A 23,026-nucleotide genomic window follows, 5' to 3' on the forward strand; every position below is an offset into this window, starting at 1 on the left:
GGCTTCTATACTTTCCAATGCAACAAGCAACCTCATAGGATGCTTCTGCATTAGGGACAAGTTCATGTTAAATATAAGTATCCATCAAGCCTTCTAATGAAAAAAATTCACAGTAATCAATGTATTTTCATGATAAACAGATATGAGATGCCTTTAGCCTTCCTGAGTTCATGCTTTCACAGGCCAGGATTTTATCTCACATGAAATTCTGTGGCTCTCACATCTACCAGGCAAAATACCTATAATCATTAAGATTAAATATCACTTCTTTAATTCCTGCCCAAGAAAAACTACTCTAAATGTAAACTGTGAACAATGATGATCATATTGTAATAACACTTCTTTCAAGTGAAATAATACTTCACACTTTAATTTGACATAAAATAATTATTTTTTTTTACAAAGACAACTTTAAAAGAAACAGTAAGGAACTTCAAGAACAAAATTTATTTATTTTTACTAGGGTCACCGGTCCCTAAAGCATATTAATAGATTCCATGGAGTCTAAAAATAAAGTGGTAAAGGTTAATGAAAGACCCATTGGGGGAGACAAAGACAATTAAGATATCCCATGCACAGCCAGAAAATACTGAAAAAAAAAAAATCCACTGGTAGGTAAGAGCACTGACTTCAGAGAAGGAACTTAAGAGCAAAGAAATCCTGAATAGGGCAATTTTGGAAAGGAAATACTTTGGTGGGAGAAGTAGGTTAAAAGTAACAGAAATGGAAACTGTATGGTAAAGGTGGGGGGCAGGGGGCAAAACAAGAGGAGGAAATTTAGGATCCTGCAAGATTAAAAAAAAAAAAAAAAGATACATAACTCCTCCCCTTCTATAGCCTCTTCTCTTCCGGAAAAAAAAAGAGAAAAAGAAAAATTTACTGCACTAGCAGAAGAGGGCTATCATGAACCTACCATAAACTACAAAGCTAATAAACCATTGCAAACCACCAGCACTGTCCACAGAAATACTAAGGCAGTCTTTATCTACTTAAAAAACATAGTAAAAAAAGAAAACAAAAAATGAGAATCTCAACAATTCAGTTTATGGAAACCCTCTCATCCCCCCAAACAATGGTAAAACAGAAGGAAACTGGAACACAACACTAAACTTAATTAAATGTCCTCAAACAAGCAACTGGGGATATGACAAAACACCTCGAAACAGAAACTCAAAAACTAAGAACAGAAATGGACAAAAAGTAGAAAAAAAAATAAGAGTTGACTGATCTCAGAAAAGAAATACAAAAAAGTGACAAAGTTATGTCAGAAATGAAGACCATATTACAAGGTACACAAGGAATAATAGATTCTAATGAAAACATGATAATGAATGTTGAAGGAGAAAACAAATAACAATGAAAAGGAAATTTTAAAAAGTAAAAAGGATCAGTGAGAATGTGGTTGAAATGAATGTGGTTGAAATGGCAAACAAGGTCCAGTTTTCTTACAATTAAGCATCTAAAAAAGATACACAAGACAATGGAAGAGAAATAATATTAAAACTATAATCTAAGAAAACTTTCTAGACTCTACATACTGAAAGAGCTCATTAGATACAATGAACACTAACTCACAGTGATAAATTTCAATACATATCCTTGTAAAACTATTTGACTTTAAAGATAAATAAGGAATCTTTACAGCCTTGATACAAAGATCAAATACCTTATAAACGCAAGAGAATTCAACTAGTATCAAACTTCTCAAAAAACAATATAAAAAGCCAGGCAATAATGGAAGAGGATTTTTTTTTAAACTCAAAGAATGAACACATGAACCAAGAACTTATATATCAAATCAAGCTGACTCTCAAGGTAAGAAAAAATTTTAAATTAAGCAGTTTTAAACATGCAAGATACTCTGTACCCATTAGCCTTTCTTAAGGAATCAATCTATTCAAAGATGAACTTCATCTATTCAAGATAAAACTGAGAGAACTTAAAGCAAAAAGACTGGCAGTGAACATTTAATATGTTTAAACACTGATCGAGAAAAGGTAGAGATGGGTTGAAGAATAAGATATTATATGATATAGGCTATATGTTATGAATTTATGTTCTGTCAGAGTAAAAATGGGGAAAGAAGAGAGAGGAAAAGAGGAAAGTAGAATAGTTCATTGAATGTTATATGAATAATAAATAGGAGTTATAGGCAATTGGTAGGAATGAAAAGACACCATTAAAAATAGACAAATCAGATAGTAAAAGATGAAGACAAGAGGGGATGAGAGGTATTTAAGAAAGTAGAATTGGAAGGTTAACACTTAAACTACAAAGCTTATTAAACTCCAAAAGAAGTTTAAATATAGGAGGAAAGAAAATAACGTAAAGAAATAAACACAGCAAATATAATACACACGATTATAACTTAATATGATAGAGTTAAGACAAAAAAGCTTTCAGTTTTACAAACATGCAAATGGGCTTAACTCAGTTATTTAAAAAATTTTTTTCAATTTAGTTCACAAAATGAGACCCCCAAATATGTTATATATAAGAAACACACGGGCTTCCCTGGTGGTGCAGTGGTTGGGAGTCTGTCTGCCGATGCGGGGTACGCAGGTTTGTGTCCCGGTCCGGGAGGATCCCACGTGCCGTGGAGCGGCTGGGCCCGTGAGCGGTGGCCACTGGGCCTGCGCGTCCGGAGCCTGTGCTCCGCAACGGGAGAGGCCACAACAGTGAGAGGCCCGCGTACCGCAAAAAAAAAAAAAAAAAAGAAACACACCCAAAACAAAATGATTCAGCAAGGCTAAAAATAAAGGAATGAGCAAAGACAGGTATACCAAGCAAAGGAATATAATAAGAGATAAGGAGGACAGTGTGTATGTGATACTGATGTCAGACACAGAGGAATGCAAACTAAAAAGAACTAAATATGACAAAGGAGAAACTTTTTAATGCTAGAAGTCAGGATTTAAAATGAAGGCATTATAATTATGAATAGCTATGCAATAACACTGCAATCATCTTTATAAAAGAACCCAAAGAAATACAGAAAGAAAAAAGAAAAAAAGAAAAAAGATACACTAATAAGAGATCAAGTGGATAAAAATAAGGATATAGAAAAACTAAACAGCATAATAAGACATATTTTGGATACATATTAAACTTTACATCTTAATATTACAGAATAAACCTTCCTCTCAAGCATACATGGGACATTCACAAAAAAGATACCTTAGGTTATACATAAAATATAAGTTCCATAAAGTAGAAATATTACAATGTTTTCCAACTACAATGCAATAAAACTAAAAATTATTAACAGTAACAAAGAAGGGTACCTCCAATTGAAATAAATCTATTTATCTATTATTTATCCAATAATAAACAATTAAAATTATTAGTGGTTAAAAGGGAAATACAAAACACAATTAAAGAATTCCTAAAAAATTATAATACTATAAATCAATCTGTGGTATATCAGTCTTAAATATGTGACCAAAGTAAAATCCACAGTTTTAGATAATTTTATCAATAAAAATGAAAGAATAAATATAAATTAAATTCCTGGTTAAAAGCTAGGAAGAAATAACAAAAATAAGCCAAAAGCAAGCACAATGAGGAAAATAATAGAAGAAAATGAAATAATAATGGAACTAGAAACAGAGATTAGTAAGGCAGAAAACAGAAAGAGAACAGATCTAACTATAATTAATAGATCAAAATCTATTTTTTGAAAAATATCAACAAAATACACAAACCACTAGCTAATAATCAAAGTGGTAAAAAAAAAAAAAAAAAGAGCGAAAGCACAAATATACAAAACAAGAAATGATGGGAGGAAATATCCAGTGAAAAAACACTGAAATAACTATTAGGAAAAAAATCATAAGAATCTATTTTGTAGACACTGCTACAAATAAATTTGAAGACCTAGGTGAAACTGGTAACTTGCCTGGCAAATAGTTTACTAAAACTGAACTCCTTAGAGACAGAATATTGAAACAGATCATTCTCCTCGAAAGAAAGCTATTAAGGACCTACCCTACCAAAAAAGCACCAGGTCCAGATGGTTTCACAGAGTGAAACCTTCAAAAACTAGCTTGTTAAAATGCTCTCTAAATTTTTCCAGATAAGTGAAAAGGAGGAAAACTTTTTTTTTTTTTTTTTTTTTTTTGCAGTACGCGGGCCTCTCACTGCTGTGGCCTCTCCCGTTGTGGAGCACAGGCTCCGAACGCGCAGGCTCAGCGGCCATGGCTCACGGGCCCAGCCGCTCCGCCGCATGTGGGATCTTCCCGGACCGGGGCACGAACCCGTGTCCCCTGCATCGGCAGGCGGACTCTCAACCACTGCGCCACCAGGGAAGCCCGGAAAACTCTTTATTTAATATGTAACATCAATACGTAAACCTGATAAAGACAATGCAAAATAAACTGTGCATTATCACTTATCAATATTTATGTAAAAATACTAAACAGAATATTAGGAAACAGAATCCAATACTGTATTAAAAGAATGACACATCATAACCAAGTGATCTTTATTTCAGGAATACAAAGTTGGCTCAATATTAATGAATCCATTAATATAACACATATACTAAAAGATTCTAAGGAGAAAATTATATAATCATCTTCATAAAGGCTAAAAAAAGCTTTCCAATAAAATTCAACACTCTTTCCTAATGAAAAACACTCAAGAAAACAGAAATCAAGGGATATTTCCTGTTATGAATGGAATGTATTTCTCCAAATTCATACATTTAAGTCTCAACCCCTAGTGTGACTGTGTTTAGAGTCAAGGCCTTTAATGGAGGTAGTTAAGGTTAAATGAGGTCTTGAGAGTAGGGTCCTAATCTGATAAGACTAGTGTCCTTATAAGAAGAGACATGAGAGAATAAGGCTCTTTCTCTCTCTCTCCTCTGGGACCTCTAGCCTCCAGATACCGAGAATAAATTTCTCTTGTTGAAGCCACCTGGTCTGTGGTATTTTGTTATGGCAGTCTAAGCTGACTAAGACACTTAACATTTTCACTAAGACCAGGAACAAGTAAAAGATGCCCACCATCTCCACTACTGTTTAACATGGTATTGATTGGTGGTATTAGCCAATGTAATTAGATAAGATAAATCAATCATAGGCATAAGAATTGGAAAAGAAGTAGTAAAAACTCTATTTGTAGATGTGATTGTGTACCCAGAAATCCCTAGAAAGTGAGTGATAAAACTAACTGAAATAATAAAATAAAATAAAAACCTCAGTAAAGTGGCAGGATATAAAGTCAACATATAGAAATCAACAGTCTTCATATAATTAGAAACTTGAGGACATAGTGGCAAAATAAAACAAAACAAAAACACCTCCACTTACAACAGCAACAAAGAAGATAAAATATTTAGGAATAATTTTAACAAAAAATATGTAAAACCTACATGAGAAAAAGTTTTAAACACTCCCGAAAGACAACAAAATTAGATTTGAACAATGGAAAAAAAGCAGCTTATTCTTAAACAGGATGACTCAACCATCATAAAGACAATTTACAAACAATATAATCCCAATTAAAAAATACCAACAACCATTTTTATGAAGTTGGATAGTTGACAGATAAATTAACAGGCAAGAATAGCCAGGAAAATGCCAGAAGTGAATATCTATAATGGGAGACTACCCAGATGAGACATTAAGACACACTATAAAGCCTCTATAATTAAAACTCTGAGGTTCTGGTATATGACTAAATAGACAAGTGGAACACAACAGAAAGTCCAGAAACAGATCCCAAGTACATACAGAATTTGAGTATATGATAAAGGTAGTATTTCAAACCACTGGGGCAAAGGCAGACTTTTATATGCCTGGTGCTAGGACAAGTGGTTAGTCATCTGGAAAAAATACAATTAGATCTACACTTCATACCGTAAAAGAGAATATCTCCTAGTGGACCAGGGATCTAAATATAAAAAAAGAAACCACATAAATGTACCAAAAGAAAACATGGGTTAAATTTATGTTTAACAGGGATATAGGAAGAGGCTTTCCAAATATGACTCAGAATCCAGATGCAAAAGACTGATGAATTTACTACATTTAAAAAATTTTACATGGCAAAAATCCCCACTATAAATAAGCTTCATAAACAAAGTCAAAAGACAACTGACAAACTAGGAGAAATTGTTTGCATCATATATCGCATAGAGGCTAATATCACTAAAAGATAAAAGAATACCTACGAGAAACAAAGACCAAAAAACCTGAAAGAGTGGGCAAACAATGTTTTTTTTTTTAAAAAAATGGACCTTCAACATATAAATAAAAGGTTCAGGATGGACAAACAACAAGGTCCTATTGTACAGCACAGGGAACTATATTCAATATCTTCTGATAAACCATAATGGCAAAGAACATGAAAAAGAATATATATGTATAACTGAGTCACGTTGCTGTAGAGCAGAAATTAAACACAACATTGTAAATCAACTATACTTCAGTAAAAATTTTAAAAAATAAATAAAAGGTCCAACCTTCCTCATAGTAAGAGAAATGCAAATTACAACTATACTGGGATATCATTTCTCACCTATCAGTGGGCAAAACGTACCAAGCATGACAACACACTCCGTTGGCAAGGCTGTGGAAAAGCAGGCATTTTTATGCACTGCGGGTGGAAATGTAAATTGGCACAATCCTTGTAGAGGTGAGTTTGGCAATAGCTAACAAATCTATGTATACACTTACCTTTTGAACCAATAACTACACTTCAGAAACTTACTCTGAAGGTACACCTCCAAGAATACAAAAACACATATGCATTAAGTTATCTATTGCAGCAGTGTTTGTAACCATAGAATACCAGAAGCAATCTATATATCCAGATATTAATGAGTGGTTGAACCACAGTACATTCACAATATGGAGTTCTCTGTGGCTGTAAAAAGAATAAGGACTATCTTTATGAACTGATGTGGAATGATTTCCAGGATACATTATTAAGTGGGAGAAAAAACAAAGTAGGAAAGAATATCAATAGTATATTAGGGTTTTTTTATAAGAAGGGGAAATAAAATCTAAATATATCATTTGTATAAAAAAGGAAGTAGAAAAGATAAAACAGACTAATACAACTGGTTAGCTACAGGGGGTGGGTGGAGATGGGGTGGAAAGGACAGAAAATATGGAGTGAAGTAAGAAGGACTGTCACTCATCTAAGTATATCTTTTTGTACAGTTCTAACTTTGAGAACCATGTAAATGTTTCACATTCTCAACAAAATAAAAAGAAAACTAACTAGAGAAAAAGCCTACAATGGAATATGAACAGAAGTCAATGAACCAAACCGTACTACAAATGGATAATAACATAACGACACTGGAGGGCAGGAGGTGGTGGGGGAAATCTAGCCCAGGCAGTACTGAACACAGTATTTAGATTAAAGGTCCTCAGGTTAAGACTAAGCAAGTATGGATTCTAGGTAGCAGGCTTCTTTGATTTAGAAGCATGGATTAGTAATTCTGAAACTATTTTCTGTGTATTATAGCACTAAACAAATAAGTGAACTAAGTACATACACTGTAGACAACAGGAGCTAGATACCTCACTGTCAGAGAAGTGATTACCAGTATGAAAAGGGAAGGAACAGAATGAACCTGGATTAGGATTAAAGGTATCAGTATGAACTCATGCTTTTTAATCAATATAGGTAGATAAATATAAAAAGATATAATGTGCATACCTGTATATACTTAAGTACATATATACATATATTTATCTACTAAATCTATCTGCTAATAGGGCATGGCAGCCAACTGGCCTGAAGTTACAGACTAGATATTGATTTCTAATACCATTTTCCACTAAAAAGAAACAGGATTCCTTGAAGAAATGGATGATTTCAGGGTTGAGACAGGACAAGTACAAGACAAATCTAGAAAATCCTGTGCCAGACCAGAAGGAAGTACTTAAAAAATGATGAGGACATCACAAAAGGAGACAGGAGCTAGTCTGAAGAGGCTCTCAATGGAAATTTGGGACAATTTGAGAATCAAAACAAATGATAGTAAAGGATGATAAACAACGGACTAACACAAGAATCCATGAGTCCACACTGGTACAAACAAATAAATAGGAGAGAAGGAAAAGCTCATTTTTTCAGTAGGGAAGAAAAACCTAATCAACATAAAAGGAATGATGACATAAGAAAACCACCGTTGACAATTATCATAATAACAACTGATTCAGAAAAGAATCATTAATGGAGTATTCACATCATTTCAAAGAGTCTCCCCACGATATGCATATTGATTGTGAAGGGAAACATAGCTACAGTGTAGAAATCTGGGAGATATCACCTTAGCCAATAGATCAAAGTTAACATCACCAGTAATGAGACAAATCAAAATTGTGAGCCTCCTGATCGGAAGTACTGAGAACACATCTGTGGCATTCCTGCTAAAGTCTGTAACCTGAATCTAATCATGAGGAAACATCAGACAATCCAAATTAAGAAATATCCTACAAAATAACTGGCCTATCTATTTCAAAAATGTCAACATAACAATACACAAGGAGTGACCAAGGAACTGTCCACTCCTTTCATCTCCAAAGTAATGGAGACTAAGAAGATGTGACAACTGAATGCAATACATAATCTGAGAATTTCTTTTGCTATAAAGGACATTATTTGTACAACTGAAGAAATTTCAGCAGCTCCTGTAGCTCAGTCCTACATCAATGTTAATTTCCTTAATTGTGATAACTGTTTTGTGGTCATGTAAAGAGAATGTCCTAGTTTTTAGGAAATAAACACAATATACAGGGGTAAAGGAACATCATGCTTGAAAGTACTCTCAGTTTAGAAAAAGAGTGTATGCTTGTGGGGGAAAGGGATAAGGCAAATGTGATAAAATGGTAACATTTGGAAAATCTGGGTGAAATGTTTATGGAAATTATCCCATTTTTGCAACTTCTCTATTAAGTCTAAAATTATGTCAAAATAGGCAGTTCCCTGGTGGCCTAGTGGTCAGGATTCTGGGGTTTTAACTGTCATAGCCCGGGTTCAATCCCTGGTCGGGGAACTGAGATCCCGCAAGCCGTCACATGGTCAAAAAAAAAAAAAAAAGTATGCCAAAATAAATAGCTAAAAGGAAAAAGTTAATGTTTATTAAAAAGTTGCTATTTTCAACAGTTTGCAGTAAGGAGACCATGTAGTAAAAGATTAAGGAGTAATAGCTGGTATCTATTACTCTATAGCCTAGTGGTTGAGATTATGGACTTTGCTATTAGCCGGACCTTAGTTCAAGTCCCAATTCTGCTTATATGACTTTGGGCGAGTTGCTTACCTTCTCTGATCTTCTATTTATCTGTTTTATGGGAATGATGTACAGGATTCTTGTAGGATTCAATGGAATCAAGTGTGTCAAGGGCTCACAGTAAAAGACACCAATTCTGGAGCCAGACTGCTTAGGTTTGAATCCCACTTAGCAATTTGCTAGCTATGTGACCTTGGGGAAGTTATTCAACCTCTCTGTGCCTCAGTTCCCTCATCAGTAATAAATGGGGGTGATAAAAGTATCTATCTCAAGGGTTCTTGTGAGGACTAAATAAGTTAATTGATAAAAGTAATTTGAATAGTACCTGGCACATAGCAAGCACTGCATGCATGGTAGTTATTTTCACGATTAGCCTGAGCCTCTACAGAATAGGAATTCAAAAAATATTAGCAATCATTATCATCATTAAATACCTAATATTATCATCACTATAGCTTTTTCAAGAGGTTTGGTGGTAAAGAGAAAGAAAATTTATTTTTTCTCTTAAACTAGGAAGACCTAAGCATACTAGAGAGAAAGGGGACAAACAATACAGAAAGAGAAACTTTTCTGAAAACACAAGAGACACGGAATCATTTACCAGATGAAGCCCTGAGGACCTCAGTTTCCCTCTTTGTAAATGTCACCTGAAGATTTAAGAGACAACTTTAAAAGGTACTTTGATGAAGGTGTAAGACAGAATGTATATCTTTAAATATAACTTTGAACACACGGACACATTTACATTTCTTCTACAGAATGCATTTTCCTTTAATAGCTATTAGGTTTTAAAATATTTAGCTTCTCTTTTAGAGATCCATTCACAATATCCCTCATCCCAAAAAAAGTTCATTTAAAATGGAAATTTTAAGCAAAATCTAGGAAGAAAATATATACAATAGAGTGGGAAAAGGTTACACATAAGCAAAGATTTTTCTTTTTAATATGGTTTTAAATTTCATTTTTGGACTAGTTATCAACAATATCCATCAGGGAAATGATGCTAGCAGATGTCTATGGACCAATATGAAAAGATGTCTAAATATTAAAAGAGAAAAAAACAAGTTGCAAAATAGTTTGGAGATATATATTTATATATGTACTGAAAAAGTTAAGATTAATAATGAATGATTTTACTTTAATTTTCATTTTTACAGAGCAACCACTATGTCTCAGACACCAGGGATTAAAGAATAATCAAAATGGAAAAGTAAAATTCAAGGCACAATGGAATTTTCTCATTCCAATACAATCTGCCTAAAAAAGGGACAGACCTAGAGAGCCAATCTTTACTCTATCATTAAACACATCCTGCTTGTCAGTGAAATGAGTACGACTACACTAATTTCACAAAGATTTCTGGACCGTCTAGCTATTTAGAAAGTTGTTATATAAAATCATAATAAACTCATATATTTAAATAATATTACACATTATTGCCCAATCCAAAAAAAATAGAAAATAACTGTCCAAAAGTGCTGTATCAGTTAAAACACATTCTAATGAATTTATGATTTAAAAAGTGATTCCTTGAGAAATCATTCTTCCTTTCATTTTCTTTTCTTGATTATTTCACAATACCATCTCTCAGGGGAGGAAAGTCCCTAAAATTAACACCTATAGAGAAAAAAACCAAAAATCTAAGCTTTATACCAAAATAGGAAACTTTTTTATAGGAAAATGCAGCTCATTTGAACCTGCTTCTGTTCAGAAGAGACCCTGAGAAAAGACAATATAGAAAAAAGAGGATTCTTTTTTTTTTTTTTTTTTTTGCGGTACGTGGGCCTCTCCCGTTGCGGAGCACAGGCTCCGGGTGCGCAAGCTCAGCGGCCATGGCTCACGGGCCCAGCTGCTCCGCGGCATGTGGGATCCTCCCGGACCGGGGCACGAACCCGTGTCCCCTGCATCGGCAGGTGGACTCTCAACCACTGCACCAAGAGGGAAGCCCGAAAAAGGATTCTTTACCATAATCACTGGAATCTTGATACCCAATGTATTTGTTTCTATTCTGTAATTCCTGGCACATCTACTTTAACCAGAACAGTTATTCTTGAATGACCTTTATTTCTCTGCCATGTCAGGAAAGTTACTTTTCTACCACTAACCACAAACTGCTCCCCAAATGGAGGACCAGTGGATATACGGTAGGTGGTGATATACGGTAGGTGGTGGGGGGAGGAGCAGAACTAAAGCTCAACAGGAACCATCATCACTCCGTCCCCTTGACCTTTCTACAGCTTTCCATTCACCTGTATGAAGAGAGAATAAGGAAAAACAAAACCAATGGAAATAAGGGAGAGCTGAGTAGTGGACACCCACTACGCCCCAAGCACTGCAAAATATTATTTCATTTAATCTTCCTACAGTACTGATGATGACTTTGAAGTCTGGGCTGATGACTTGTAGAAAGAATTTTACCAAGTAAGTCCTGGAGCTATGATGAGAACCCAGTGAGTGATTTAAAACCTGTGCTCAATTTTTTTCCCGTGCCACTCTTCCTGCCTAGCAACATGACACTACTTATTGTCCAAATACATAATCCTATGGTTTTCCTTTTTAACAAAAAGCACTTTCAATATGGAAATTTTCAAAACTACATCAAAGTAGAGAGATGTACTCCCATGTGCCCATGGCTCAGCTTCACCCGTGTGCCATTCTGGTTTCACCTGCCCTCTTCCTACCATTTTTTCTCTGAAATATTTAAAAACAAATCAGAGACGTTTTGTTTGAACTTCAAAGGGTCTCTAACAAATCAGATATTGAATACACAAAATATAACATTACCACAGAATTTGAGATTCTGCTTTTCTCAAAAATGTCCTCTCTCAGTCAGTTAGTTTGAATCAAGACCTAAACAAGGTCACAAGGTCCACACACTACTTTTGGAAGATGTATCTCTAAATGAACGACAGTTCCCTCGACCTCCTCCCCTTTACATATAAGTGGCATTTTTTTAAAAAGGAGTCTTTATAGTTGATAAAGTGTGTTTCTCTAGCTCCTTTATTTCATGTAAACTGCTAGAGGCATGATCAGATTGTGGTTCACTTTTTGTATTATTGTTTCAAGACTGCTGAGGTGGTACCATTTACTCCCTATTGCATCTACTCAGGAGGCACTTAATATGCAACTGTCTTCTATCAGTATTATAGTAACAGTGTTTTCTAGATCCTCAGGTGATTCGAGTTTCTAAAAGCTTATCCGAGACCATATATTTGTGGCAATATGCACGTGGTGATCAAGCACCCAGGTTAATCAAGAGTTGATTGGGAGACAACAGAGGTTATCAATCAGCAGCCAGGTAAGCAGGCCAGGAATTGTTCCTCTCATAGATAAGAGGCCAAAAAGTGGAGAAGAGATGAATGGTTTGACTAGAGACAGAGAGGAGGCCAGAAGATGAACATGATGCTTAAAGAACAAGATAGTGGGCTCCAATTACAGTTCTGAAAGACATGTTACACACCTGTATCAATAAGTCTTTCCAAATAAACTCACAGAGAATTTTAGAGTTCTTTATGTTATAATGTTATTTCACCAAGACAGCCTTACAAATTTTGCTATGTTTCCTGCTTCAGAGAAAGGTGCTGATCTCTAAGCCAAAGGTTCTCAACTTGACCTCAAAGTATATTCTCCTGGGTAGCTTTAAAAATACTGAGGTGTGGATCCCACCGAATAAATTCTGATTGAACTGCTCTAGAATGGGGACAGGTATATAGTATTATTTAAAAGTCTTCCCAAGTGACTCTAATATGCAGCCATAATTGAGAACCAGCTGCTCTTAGCTAAGAATAAAGACAACAGCAGCTAATATTTACTAAGCATATATTATATGTCAGGTACAGTTCTAAGCACTTTACATGTACTAGTTCATGCCCTATTTTACAAGTGAGGAAACAGAGATAAGGTAACTTGCCCGAGGTCACACAGCAAGCTAATAGCAGAAGTATTTAATATCAGGAAGTTTGGATCCAAAACCCATGCTCTTAATTACCATGATATACTGACTCCTAAGCATGAATTATACTTACATTCTTTAACTGCAAGTAAAATGGTCAAAGAAAAACAAAATGAACAAAAAAAGATAATTAACTTCCTCCTCCTCAGAAGCAGTAGAGTGGCATCTTGTTGCAAATGTACCAACACAGGCTTATTAGAAAAGTGAATAAACAGATAAGAATCTTCTCTCCCCAAAAGAAGATTCAACTTTGAGATTTCCACACGTTTCAATAATTTCCCACATATCCTATACAGCATAGTTATTCAATGTTAAGTATCAAACACTGCTTCAGTTTTAAAACTTGGGGCAATGACGTATTGAAAATTTCCTACCTATTTCGGTTCTGCTAACTCCAATTCCATTATAAATTCTCAAGTAATTAAAGTGACAAGAATCAGAATCTTCAATGTCAAAGTCACCAAATTTGATGCGCACTCGCTCTCCCATCTTTACACGGATCTCCCATTCGCAAACAGTGCTGTTAGGATAGGTCTGTGGGTAGTTTATGGACGTCAGGGTTCCACTTTCAGGGCCTAGTACAGTATGTCCACATCCATCACCTTTAAAAAAAAAAAGTTAAAAGGACGATAAATTATTCTTTACATCTTTGACTTACACTACAAATAATCAGGATTTTTTGTGAAGATTTTAAAATATGTATGACGTCAGATATTTTGTACCACCAATACATTCCTTACACAAGATAAAACAGACAACATAGTTCTTAGTAGGTCTACTCACAGGAGCCAGCAGAAGCCAGGTTAGGTTAAAATAATCAATGATTACTGGTATAATTTATGAGTTCAAAGAACTTTCCAATCAAAATAAATAGAAGTAAACATAACTTAGCAATAATTATATATATATGTCATAATAAATCCAGTCTTTAAAAGAGTATCAATTCATAGTAATTGTTCAAAATAAATGTCAACTATAAAAATAAATGTATATGATCAGCTTCATCTATTTAGTTACAAATAGCACAAACCCCTTCAAAAATCCCTGTGAGAAGTCAAATGATTTCTAAAAACACTTAAACTATACTAAAGATCATGCAGATTTCTGACCATATTACACGATGTAAGGCATTCCTTCTTGAAGGCATTAAAGCAATATTTCATAGTTTAATTTTATGTTCTACTGAAATTTGACTTTTCAGTTGTCCCTCCCCAAAAGCCTCATTTTCCCCTATAGAATGACAACAAAAAAACAGTTTATTAGACTTATTAAAGATTAGTAAAATGACCTTCATATCTTGGTAGCAGCATTATTTGCTCCAGAAATTTCTTCAGCAACTGAATATGGAAACAGTTAACACATTGTTTGTAAAAATCAAATATCTGCATTCTTCCCTTTATCATAAAATTTGTTATTTTACTGAGCGCCTGGAAGGAGGCGTTAATACTGATTAAGAAGTTTTAGCTGCTGCTCCAATTGCACTGCTTAGCGTTCCTAACGATGGGATTCAAATGGATGTCTTTTTAATAGGAAAATGAATACATCCTTTCAAAATAATAGTATTTTCTCTTTCAAATGAGCTATTTATAATCACCTTTTGGAAGAGTTCAGAACTTAAAACAAAGAAAACTATATTAGAAGTGACACTTCTGAGTTTTAACCTCAATATGGATACAGATGGGTGTAACAGAATTTTATACTGATTTTTTATTTTTAAGAACAGCGTAGTGCTAATATCATTTACTAGAACAGATGAAAGCTTTAAAAGCCTATGAATAAGAATACAGTATCTACAAGTAGTAGTTGCAAAATAAATGTTTATTAATTGAATGAATAAGGAAACTGTACATTAACCTATGAAAAAGTTATCTCAAACTAGTCTCAAAACTAGCTTTAAGGAAGGAACAACAACTCTGTACCTAGATTCTGATGACAATACTTCATATCTTTTGCTGATAAAGAAATTTTATTGCCAAATCCACACTAGTACTGTTACTTAGTCTGCTTTCACAGGTCAACCAGCAATCTGGCTTCTTAAACAAATCTCTCTCACATAAAGCTTAGCTTTTAACCAACATTAAACTTCACCTATCTTCTACACTTGCCTTCACTCCACACACAAGAACTAGGCATAGCAATTCAATAACATCATAATACAAAAAGCCACCATTAAATAAACCTGTGAGTTTTTGTGTGACACAGCCACTGATCTTTTGCAAATATAAAACTTAGAATGTTATACAACTCAGAGGAAAAGAAAAATAACCACAAATTTCTCCTGAAACTACCATGAAAATACCTTGAATATCTCTATTGGATATTATCTAAATTAAAAACATAAGGATGTAAAAACCTCCCTTGTGAAAATAAATGAATTGTAATATAAAAAACTTTTGAATAATCATTAACATTTTTCCTTAGAGAAAAAGACAACCATCCTAAGACAGATCTTCTAAAAATATGAAACTAGTCAAAAATGTTCTGCTACTACTGAAAAGATGAAAACGAGCTTTCTGGAAGTGTTTCAATCTTTAAAAAGTAGCCCTGAATAAATGAAGTAACTCAAACTATAAATGTATTTTCTTTAGTAAGTATGAAACTAAGGCAGCTTCTTAAGTGATTAGAAGTGTTGATGGATTTCAGAAAGCCAAGAATATTGCTATTAACAGCTGAAGTCAGGACTTAGTAATGGCAGATTGTCGCATTTAATGTATTCCCCACAGGCTATTATTTAACTTAAAGTTGTCATGTTAAAATGAATTTTACAAAAAGATTACAAGCAGAGTGTTAGGAGCAATTCTTAAATATCTTTATGCTCATATTTATGTTTGATTCTCAATAAATGCACAAAATGTTTTCTGCCATTTCCTCCATACAGCACAGTTCCTACAAAAGCTAACAAAATAAATACTAACTGATGAAAAACAGGACTTTTGCATGCATGGTGATGAAGAAAACAATTAAAATGGAGCTGTCTTTTTTCAGCATCTTGTGTAGGGGGAGGGTATGAACAGTCCACAAGTAACGTGCCAAGAATGTTCTAAAATATGTGATGGAGTTCAGAGCTTCCTCCTCTCGCAAACAAGACGATACGCACCAGAAGCTAAAGTTAAAAGAAAGTCTCAAATCTACTGCAATGCACAAATTTGAATGTTCCATATTTCCAAGACTATTTGATAAGTGTAACCTGACTAGATAAATAGCTTAAGCTGGCCTGGCCAAATACCTACTGCTATGAAGTATATGTTTTGAATATTACAGTTGGAAAGGGACACTAGGCCAGCAGTTTTCAAATGTTTTTCTCTGTTATTCCAAAGTAAGAAATGTATTTTACACCTTGATTCAATAGTGTCTTAAATATATCTTCCTGACCCACTAAAGGGTCCCCACCTGTGCAATGAACAACACTGTACTAGGCATCCAAAGGTGACAATGTTGAATTCTCAAATCAGAAAAAGATCTTGTCCTCACTTTTACCCCCAAATTAGAACATGTGCTTCCAGTTTATTTTTACAGTTCTTAAAAGCGAAGCCTATTCTACACCAAAATACTTAAAATAGGACAAAATATTTAAAAGTAACACTAAAATTTAGAAAATATTATCAACAAATCACCTAATATACTGAGAGCAGGGTTTCTCAAATGTGCGTGGAGGACACTGGAACAATTCTGGGGTGGGGGGGTGCCACAGGCATCTAGTGGGTAGAGGTCAGGAATGCTGCTGAAGTATCTTACAATGCACACGACAGCTCCCCAGAGTAAAGGGTGATGGATCCTAAAAGTCAAATAGTGTGGAGGTTGAGACGGGCTGACGTAGAGCAAAGGCTAGGATCTCCAACAGAAGATCTGGGTTTAGTTCTTTTTCCTTTGGCTCAAAGGGTAATGCTGTTCTTCTTGCTGAGGGTACAACCCAGGGAACAGTTTTCCCCACAAGGTCAAAGAAGTAAACAGAATGCTTTATTTTTCTTTAAGTTAAAGGGAAAAAAAGGTCCTTCTTATTAGTCTACAGCCCTCAAGTATTTTTCTTGGTCAGGGGCCCTCATTTAACATTGGGGTTTGAAAAAGGATGGTAATAGGGTCAGGAAGTAAGTCTCCAGATTTTCTGCTAAGCTTTGTAACTGGAAAGAATAATAATCTGTGATCAGGCTAATACCACCTACTATTACTCATTTTTACAAGGCAGAATTGACAAAGAGAGTGTAACCACTACTGGAAAAATAATTTTCAAAATGGGTATTGTAGGACCAATTCATACACTCACTCTCACCAACCACCACATCGACAACTCTTTCTCCTTCTCCAACTCCATCATCACCACCATCACTGTCAGCTTCTTCTTCTCCTCCCCTGCCCCCCGCCCGCCGCCGCCGCAGATGGTCTCCACCAGACTGTAACTGACCATAAGGGATAGAAGCCTGTAAATGTAATTTTTGAATTTTAATTTTATTTCAGTGGAGAAAAAACACTGGAATTTGATCTCACTGTCCCGTTGTTTGGCTGCAGATTTATCTAGGGGAGTACTCATAGAACATGTGTTCGCTTCCTCTGAAGACTGTCAGGTCAGATGTGTTAAGCCAGATACAAATTTTGATACTGTTCCAGGAAAATAGCTGAGTAATTTTTTTAAACTACTTTTCCCTAGAGAAAACACAAAGAACATTAATTTAAATAATAATGAATTAATACAACAAAGAACACATGCTTATTTTAGGTTGCTTTCTAAACTTCAAACCAAGTGTGTTTTTTTGGATAAGTATGTGCTCATGATGCTGATTTTATGCGACTCTCCAGCTAACCCCATATTTTAGTCACATTACTATTAAAAATAATATAAGTTATCTTAATTATTTAATTTTATTAACATGAACACTGTATGACTTCTAAAAATACTTTCTTTAACAAGAACAAAGACAAAAGCAGGAAGCTTGCACAAATATTCCAAAAATGTAGAGCAATGTAACTTTCATTACAATTCTTAGAAACTAGGAAAGGTTTATACTTTTCCAATAAGCTTTCAAGGATTTTCGTCACTGTGAACAGGTGAGTTTGACTATATACTTCCTCTAAATAAGTGTCATTCTGTCACATCTTGTAACACATCTGTGCGATCTTATAATAAACTGAAAATAAGGCATTTAGAGAGTAGAAAAGTGTTCAAAAGAATAACTTGCAAGCGTTAACAAGGATATCCTATTTCATTTGACTACAATGAAGATTTTTAATCTCTTATTTAGCACTACGAATTTTTAGAGTAAAAAGTACTATACCAGTCCTGTTACTTTAAGATTTTAAAGTTGCATCACAACAATCTCGAAAAGATAATTCAAGGTCCTATTTTAATTCACTCATTTTTTTTAATACTGCCTAAGATGGATATGCACTGAGAGCCTAAAGAGGGTTACTGTGGCAATTTAAAGGAAAAGAAATAGCTCTCAGCTCAAGCTTTTTTAAGCCCACACTCATCTCTGCATGTGTGATAATTTACAAAACTGAATCACATGAAGGAATGTGAGATGTATAAATCCTCTCCGATCCTCACCAAGCACACACTCTACATAGTACATAATGGTTAAGCAAATTGGTTCTGGAGTCACTTGATGAATCTGAATGCCCTACCTACCACTCACTGTGACCTTGAGAAGGTTGTTTACTGATGCTAAAGCTGAGTTTTGTAAAATGGGTACACTAACATCTCAAACCACAGAGGGTAAGAATTTAAAGAGATACTGTATGAAAACACCTACTATCAAGGGCCTAACCCATACTAATGTGCTCAATAAACGTTTGAGGGTAATTATGGTCATAAAAGACCAGAAAGGCTTTTGCTCATCACATGTAGGTCCGGTGCGTTTGGCCACAACCTAGCTAAGGTATCAGAACAATGGCTCATTACTTTAGAAGATTTATATCAGCTTTAAAGCTTCAAGTACAGTGTCTTGTGAAAAGTGTAAATCATGAGAAAGTAATTCTCACTAATCTTCTCCCCAGTGACCTCTACTTCACTTCGGTAACTCATGAAACCACAACCTAGACTGTTTTTGCCATTACCAGAGATTACTCCCACCTGTGAAATCTCAGCAACTTTAATGTCTCACTCTTTCGGTCAGTTTCCTGACCCTTCTGCTCTCTTATACCCACTGCACACTTTCTGTGAACTTCTCTCTTTTCTCCCCATCTACTATCTTGCCCTAGCCTCATTTCTTTCCCTACCCAGCCTGGACCTCATGTCCAGTGTGTGAACTACACTCTTCCTGGTACCTTCACTTCCTTGCCACTATGTCCTTCTTGAGGATCTGCCTGGCAAGCCCTCCACCCTGGATCATATGAACTCTCTTTGCCCAGGAGCTGAGCACTACTGGGAAAAAAATCACACAATCCAGGGAATAGTTGTCATTAGAGTAATAGGTTCTGATCTCAGATGGGCACTGAAAGCCACTCGGCATTCTCTTACTCAGTGGTTCTCAAAATTTATTCAACATTAGAACCACCTAAGGGCTATTTAACGTAAAGGTTCTCAGGCCCCATCTCTGTCTCCATAGATTCTAATAAATATGTCAGAAACATTACCTGAAACTTGGAAATAGGTTAAAAAAATAAAGGTGAGCAGCAGATCCTTTAAATGTCATAGAGGCCAAACCTAGGGCAAAATACTTAATTGGATTTGTTGTTTATCATTGATTAAAGGTCCCAGTCTTGGCTACACATAAACTTGTAGACTGTTGTCTTGTAGAGATGCATATAATTTCTGTATAGTTGAAAAAAATAATCCCACATGTTAGAGTTTATGGCCCTATTGGCCATTAAACAGTTTTAGCCATCCAATCTAGCAATCACAGCCTAAAACTACCTATAAACACCTAGTTTCTCAAATATTCTTTGGACATGTTTCAACTTCTTACTGGTTCCTTCATTAATTAATGAGTTGAATAAAATCTTTGACATGTGTTAATTTTATATTTGCATGACATGTATAATTTTGCCTTTTTTTGCAAATTATATACTGGAAAGTAGCTCTGCAGTGGAGCCTAGGAAGGATCTGCACTTTAACAAATTTCAAAAACTAAGAGCAACAACAACCAAAAAAAAAAAACACACAAAAAAATCTTTCTCCAGCCAGTGTTCCCCAACATCTACCACTTTCTTTCTCACTTTTTTTTTTTCTTTTACAGAGAGATTTTTTTCAGTTCTCTACATTCGATGTCTTACTTCTTTGCTTCCCGTTCTAGGCTCAAAATACTGCAATTCAGCTTCCAAAGGGTTGTGGTTGGATTGTACTCTCCCCCCCCCCCCCCCCCCCGCCCACCTCCGTCCCAACAACCAAATTATATGTTCCTAATTGCTGGTACCTGTGAATGTAACCTTATTTGGAAACAGGGTCTTAGCAGATGTGATCAATTTAAAATGAGGCCATACTGGATTAGGACAGACCCTAATCCAATGTCTGGTGTCCTTATAAAAAGAGGAAAATCTAGACACGGATACAGACACAGGGAAAATACCACATAACTACAGAGGCAGAGACTGGAATGATGCAAAGGGATTCCAAAGACTGCAATTGCCAGAAACTAGGAAGGGGTAAGGAAGGACCCTGGTCTAGAGCCTTCAGACAGACTGCATTGCCCTGCCAATACCCTACTTTCAGAATTTTAGCCTGCAGAACTATAAGACAATACATTTCTGTTGTCTGAAGCCATCTAAATTTGTGGCAATCTGTTACAGCAGCCCTAGGAAAGGCAGACCTACCTCTCCAATGTACTCTTCACTAAAGCGGTCTGTTTCTGAGCTGCCAAAAGTCAATACTTTCCCATCTTTATCATTTGTGACCTTTCTACAGCATGTGGCATCGCTGTCCCTTCCTTCCCTCCCATCTTCCTTCCTTCCTTATCTTTCCTCCCTCCTTTTTAAAACTCTTCTTCCCCATCTTAGTTCTTCTTTTGACTCTCTAATTGCAACTTCTCCAGCACCTTAGCTGACTTATCTTCCAACTACTGACTGCTGATGCTGCTGTTCTCCAGAGCTCCTTCCCTGCCCTCTGTGCTGCCTGGGCCATCTCCCCACCCTACAACTTCAGCTACCACAGAAAGGGAGAATGCTCCGTAGTCTCCAGCCTTTCCCCTAACCCTCAAACGTGTCATCTACTTCTGTACTGAGCTCCTCTGCTCAGAAATTCCACAGCACTTCAAACTCAACGTGCCCCAAGCATTCAGGGAACATCCTCCATGTGCCAAGCACTGAACCAGGTGCTAGGAACAAGAGAAATGACAGACAAGGCCCCTGTCCTTACAGAGTTTACAGAATAGTACGACAGACGTAGTAAATAATTTCAGGGACGATGAGTGTTGCAGGGAAGTAATGGATATGATAGGGTGTGTGTCTGTGCGCGCGTGCGTGTGCGTACGTGCGTGTGTAGGATAAATAACAGTTAACTAGGCAGGAATACTGGTGGAAGAGGGAGGTGGAAAGCAGGGAGAAGAGGATTCCAGAAAGAAAAAAACCCCAGCATTTTTAAATGACCTTTGCTCTCTCAAATTTAACTGGTCATTAAGTTTTATACATTGTTTCCTTAATATCTCTAAATTTCGTCCCTCTTAAGGAGTGCAGGCCCTTGTAATAGTTCTCTGACAGGTTTCCCCACTTCCTTTCTTTGCTCTAATCCACTGCCCACACTCCTGCCAGTTTCTTAAACACCAATTGGGTCACGTAGATCCCTTATTTAAAAATCCTTCAACTGTTCTTCACCGGTGATACAATAAAACCTCAAACTCTTCAGCAAGGATACAAAGTCCATAATAATCTGTCGCTGGACTCCCTTTCCCATCTCATCTCTTGACTCTTCCCACAACCTCTCTGCTCCAGCTCTGGAACTGTGGGTGACTCCCTCTATGCTCCACGCTCTCTCTCCTCCGCCACTGCACGTGCTACTCTGCTCTGCAGAGAATAAGGTCCTTCCTCCTCATATCCACCTGGCAAATACCTACTCAACGTTGTCTCTTTTGGGAAACCTTTCTGAAAGCCCTGGTCTCTCTCTCCCTTTCCATCATCAAAGTCTCTTTACTGTACCGAATATGCTTAATTATGCATACTTATGTCGCTTTGCCACACCAGCTGTAAAGCTCTGTCACAGACAGGCAATGCATTCTGTTCGCCTTGGTAGCCGCAGACATAGAAATAGGGCATACCAGCCTCTTAACACATGTTGCTGAATTTAGAAAATAATTAACCCAAACAAGCCAGTGGTAGGCACTTGGTAGGTAAGTGATAACAGTAGAAAAGTACATATAGGCTTGGGAATCAGACAGACTTTCCGATTTAAATTCTAGCTATGCCAACTTTTGAGATGATCCTGGCACTTAACCTCTAAATCCTCAGCTATACATGGGAATAATACCACCCATCTCCCAAGGTAATTGTGAGGGTTTGGTAATAACTTATCTAAAAAGCACTGGATTCTATAAATGTGAACACTCTCTTTAAAGATGATGCCTCTATGTATCTAGTACCCCACTTTCCTTCTGGGAACTACTCTGCAGTTTGCAACAGTTTTCATATGACCTCATGCCCCCTGGTTAGTTGACTGGTTCAAGGGTGGGTACTGACTCACACTGGGCCAACGTGAGGCCAACTTGCCCTGCCCTCATTTTTGGACCTTGTATGTTAGGGAAACCCCAGAATCTCTCCAGTGTTGAAGCTACAAGACTTGAGGATTGCCAGCAGCCATTATTTGTTCCATGCAGAGAAAGCGAGACTGTAACAAGACAGAATTAAGCTGAGTTCTTGGTGTCTGAGGTCCAGCTGCATCCCTGCTTTTCCCTGGGCTTAGGTTG

At 36.1% G+C, this 23,026-nt stretch overlaps 1 protein-coding gene across 1 annotated transcript in view; it reads right to left on the reverse strand.

The window, feature by feature from the left end:
* The window catches only part of DCBLD2 (discoidin, CUB and LCCL domain containing 2), an 87,556-nt gene that overhangs the window by 55,292 nt on the left and 9,238 nt on the right, over positions 1 to 23,026 (reverse strand). The window contains exon 2 of the mRNA XM_027103078.1: positions 13,577 to 13,804. Within this exon, the coding sequence (XP_026958879.1) occupies positions 13,577 to 13,804 (228 nt within the window). The remainder of the gene's footprint in view (positions 1 to 13,576; positions 13,805 to 23,026) is intronic.

This window comes from Aethalodelphis obliquidens, unplaced genomic scaffold (assembly GCF_003676395.1).
Source record: "Aethalodelphis obliquidens isolate GAN/ISIS:26980383/991018 unplaced genomic scaffold, ASM367639v1 scaffold1, whole genome shotgun sequence".
In the NCBI taxonomy this organism is placed as follows: Eukaryota; Metazoa; Chordata; class Mammalia; order Artiodactyla; family Delphinidae; genus Aethalodelphis; species Aethalodelphis obliquidens.